At 35.6% G+C, this 4936-nt stretch overlaps 1 protein-coding gene across 1 annotated transcript in view; it reads right to left on the reverse strand.

Annotated features, from left to right (window-relative positions):
• The window catches only part of LOC111083712 (kinesin-like protein KIF19), a gene marked incomplete at its 3' end in the record, with an annotated part of 8055 nt that overhangs the window by 1303 nt on the left and 1816 nt on the right, over nt 1-4936 (reverse strand). Inside the window, exon 3 of the mRNA XM_022380372.1 lies at nt 3108-3289. Coding sequence (XP_022236080.1) covers nt 3108-3289 — 182 coding nt within the window. The remainder of the gene's footprint in view (nt 1-3107; nt 3290-4936) is intronic.

Below are 4936 nucleotides of genomic sequence, written 5' to 3' on the forward strand. Positions count from 1 at the left end.
TACGATTAGTAGTTACTAGTACAAACAGTCGCCCGTGAGGTGGCGTGTCTGCTAGTGTAGATAACCGCCATTTGCCGGTGCTGAAAGTATTTTTAGTAGTTACTTAACTTCATGAACAAAATTACATTTTTATAAGAGTTAAAAACAACTAGAACGCAAGAATGTCACATTAAAATGTATTTGATGTTCCGTTTTTAAACCTCATATCAACAGTTTTTATTTATCTAAAATTATATTCATCTCGAAGCAAAATTAGAATACGACTATATAATATAGAAATACAAATATACAGTCGTGATATATTCATATCGTCAATATTTTAATTTCGGATTGAAGTTTGTTACGACATTGAAGAGAAGAAAAAAACATGAAACTTTATTTTTTCCCATGTCTATCCTCTCCTATGTACCCTTCCACAACAAACGTTTATACATCATGTAAGTGATTAACAAACTAATCCAAAACTGTGAAGTTTCAGCTAGTTACGAAAACTAGTCAAAGTAGGAAAAGGTTTAGTTTATTCAAAACTTAAGTTATTAAAATTTCAACATTCTTGTAATGAGTGCTAAATAATGTTTTTTAAATCCTTTGAGGTAAACAAAAGTGGTTTAGTTTGTTTTGAATTTCGCGCAAAGCTACACGAGGGGTATCTACACTAGCCGTCCCTAATTTAGCAGTGTAAGACCAGAGGGAAGGAAGCTAGTCAACACCACTCACCACCAACTCCTCGGCTACTCATTTACTAACGAATAGTGGGATTGAGCGTCACCTTATAACGCCCCCACGGCTTAAAGGGCGAGCATGTTCGGTGTGAGTGGGTTTCGAACCCGCAACCTTCTGACTGCGAGTCGAGCGCCCTAACTACCAGGCCAAATAGAAGTGTATATAAAAAATATAATTCATTCATCTTAACACCGTTAGATGGAGCTTTTTATTACACGCCGTGAGTACACATGAACGCTAATGTTTATTATATTTTAATGGAAAATTAAACTATTTGAACTTTGAAGTATACTTTTCCTGGATTAATAACAGTTGCTGATTAATAAAGGCATATTTTACTTCAGTAATGTAGAAAACGCAAAACACAAACTGTATTTCATATTTCAGGTTGTTTTAGAAAATATTTCTATAAAGATAGGTGGCGCTTGAGTCTTTTGTTTGAGTAAGCTATTCTATTACACATCCTTTATAATATATTATAATGCGTCTGTCTGTAAGAGACATTTTATTTGGGGAGGTTGTTTGTTTCCGAAAGGTGCTCCAGGGGAGTTGCCCCTCAGGCGGTGAGAAATGAACCATCTCTCTTAACCCATTTGGGGAAGCTAGGCTTCTTATACTCGCCTCCCCTACCTACAAACTTGGAAGTACTTAACTCGTTATTTAATATTACTTTCTAGTCCTTTACTGAAAATCTCACATAATTTTCACTGCTATATCATTTCAACTGCTTCAGTAAGTCCTGTTTTCATACAGAAACTGGCTCGATAAAACATGTTGTCGGTAGCGCCCCCCCCCCTTTAGTAGCTCAACAGTAGATCTGAAGAGTTATAACGCTAAAAATCGTGTTTCGATACCTGTGGTGGGCACAGATAGCCCATTATTTATCTTTGCGCTTAAGAACAAGCAAGCATATTGGTAGCGCCACCTGGTAGTTTTTTAATAAGTTTTATTGTAATTTGTTTTATTTATTATTAATATTTTGTTCTTTGAATGTAGTATATACATGACTCTTTTTCTATATGTTTAAATATTGTGTGACTATTTAATTATTAGATAGGTGGGTACAAATCGCTCTGGTGTCAAGTTGGAGAACTACTGCATGTACTACAGAGTTCCAATTGTTGGAATGTCTAGGTGATGTTCGTGTTGGGTTGCCATAGAAAGTTGAAATAAATACGTTGGGTGACTTGAATCTATCAGACCTTTAGCCTTACTGAAATACATGATGGCCCTGTATAAACCTAAAAAAAAACATATATTACATTTTCTCATTACACTCATCAAGTTAACCATTTTCCCAGTATATCTCATTTCAGCTTTGTCCCCCGGTGGAACAGCGGTAAGTTTACGGACTTACAACGCTAGAATCTAGAGTTCGATTCTCCGCGGTAGACACAACAAATGGCTTACTGTGGCTTTGCTCTAAAAAACAAACAAACAAACAATCTTTTTTTCAGCTTGTATCTTTTCAGGTTGGACTTTTTTTCCGCCCGACCAGTGAAAGTTTTTCTCCCGTTTAACCCCCCCCCCCCACCATATAATCTAAATCTATAGTTTTAGAAATCTTTACCACCCTGGTTAAAAGCCGTTTGTGTTATTTTTTTTAAAAGTATTACTATTACCCACAACAAAAGTAACCACATGTGGGGTGAAGGAGAATTCTTAACTTTGTGACCACCAGGGCTTTTCACTCGCATATCTGTCAAGTTCGCCCGGTTGATATACAAGAGCCACCATATAGGTACAGTAAAATAACCGTGAAGTTCATGTTATGAATCATTGAAAGGACTAGGGCTTGAACCCAGGACTATCCAACTGAGCTATCCAAAGCGTACTCGTCTCCCTCTGGTGGTAAATCAACCCACTAAACACACAACAACACAAAGTAGTTAAATAACGAGCTTCTAGTTTCTATCAGAGAAACCACAGAGAGGCTGTGTAATTTATTAATAAATTACCTACACGAAGAGAAGGCCATCTTACAAACATTTGAATGCTTGTCACGAAATCCCCATTTGTGATAAATCTCAGTTTGAGCGGCATAGAAATAGAGGGAAAGTCTGGAAAGATTGAATAATCCTTAGTTAAAGGTAATAACGAATTAATTTCTTTCAAAATGCCTGAAAGCTCTCAGACAAATTGAAAAAAAAAACAACAACAAAAACTAACCTATGTATTGAAAGTTGTTGTTCAATATATTAGTGAAGCTCCTCAGTGGCACAGCGGTATGTCTGCGGACTTACAACGCTAGAATCCGGGTTTCGATACCCGTGGTGGGCAGAGCACAGATAGCCCATTGTGTAGCTTTGTGCTTAATTACAAACAAACAATATTAGTGAAACTCAGTTGAAACGGACACATCATCCTACCGATACATTCCTTACCTTGTTTTTGATATTTTTGGCCCGGTCAGCGTACACGAGTGTGTTACGTGATTCATCAAAGTGGACAGCAGCTGGACTGATGTGGGCGATCATGACGGTGTAGCAGTTTCCGCAAAGAGGTTCCTTTAAGAGTCTGGTCAGTTTACTGTCCCGAAAATTGATGTATTTGGCCCCACGAACCGCTAGAGACACGTGAAGCGTTTGTTTACAGGAATCAACACCAGCGATTGCTATTAAACCCAAACTAATGCATCGTCTAATCGTCATGATCTCATAGTAAAACAACAAAAATTGTCTGCACCTTAATTCAGCTTCTTGGCATTACAAGACTGTTATGTGCGGAAATCCGTTTAATGCTAATGTAAGCAGGGTCGTCATTAATTCCATTAGAAATAACTACATATGATAAGCTGCTTCTGCATTCTTACATAAAAGTACCTGGAAATACTTTTTATAAAATCAATAAATTAATTATTGGCCTATTGCAAAAGATCAACATTTTTATATACATATTGACTCAACACGTTTATACATAAATATGGTGTAACGTAATGACTCAACACATTTAAACATAAATATGGTGTGAACGTAATGACTCAACACGTTTAAACATAAATATGGTGTGAACGTAATGACTCAACACGTGTAAACATAACTACGGTGTAAACGTAATGACTCAACACGTGTAAAGAAAAATATGGTGTAAACGTAATGACTCAACACATTTAAACATAAATATGGTGTGAACGTAATGACTCAACACGTGTAAACATAAATATGGTGTGAACGTAATGACTCAACACGTGGAAACATAACTACGGTGTAAACGTAATGACTCAACACGTGTAAAGAAAAATATGGTGTAAACGTAATGACTCAACACATTTTAAACATAAATATGGTGTGAACGTAATGACTCAACACGTTTATACATAAATATGGTGTGAACGTAATGACTCAACACATTTAGATATAAATAAGTTGTAAACGTAATGACTCAACACGTGTAAACATAAATATGGGTGTAAACGTAATGACTCAACACATTTAAACATAAATATGGTGTAAACGTAATGACTAAACACATTTAAACATAAATATGGTGTGTGAACGTAATGACTGAACACATTTAAACATAAATATGGGTGTAAACGTAATGACTCAACACATTTAAACATATATATGGTGTAAACATAATGACTAAACACATTTAAACATAAATATGGGTGTAAACGTAATGACTCAACACATTTAAACATAAATATGGTGTAAACGTAATGACTCAACACGTGTAAACATAAATATGGTGTGTGAACGTAATGACTCAACACATTTAAACATAAATATGGGTGTAAACGTAATGACTCAACACGTGTAAACATAAATATGGTATGTGAACGTAATGACTCAATACGTTTATACATAAATATGGTGTGAACGTAATGAATCAACACATTTATAATTATGATTATTGAATTGTTTTGCCATTTATGTTTCCCCATGACTCCAGAATATCATTGGTCAGGTGTTTATTATTGGTCAGAATGTTATACCAGAATAAATCTACAACTCGATCGACAGCATACCAAACATTTTAAGTAATCCAGTTCCTCCCAAACAGTTTATGTTAGCACGGATGGAATTTAAGGATACATTTCTACTGTATACAAGTTTAGAGATATATAACTGACTCAAAATAAAAGGGCTATTCTACAAAGGCAGAAGTTCGCGTTCGGCAAGGTAAGTACGGGGGACGGTAAAAATAATATAACTATAGGGAATAAATGTTCTTTCTGTAGACACTCTCTATCCGGGTAAAATTCTGTAAA

Source organism: Limulus polyphemus, unplaced genomic scaffold, assembly GCF_000517525.1.
Source record: "Limulus polyphemus unplaced genomic scaffold, Limulus_polyphemus-2.1.2 Scaffold10814, whole genome shotgun sequence".
NCBI lineage: Eukaryota > Metazoa > Arthropoda > Merostomata > Xiphosura > Limulidae > Limulus > Limulus polyphemus.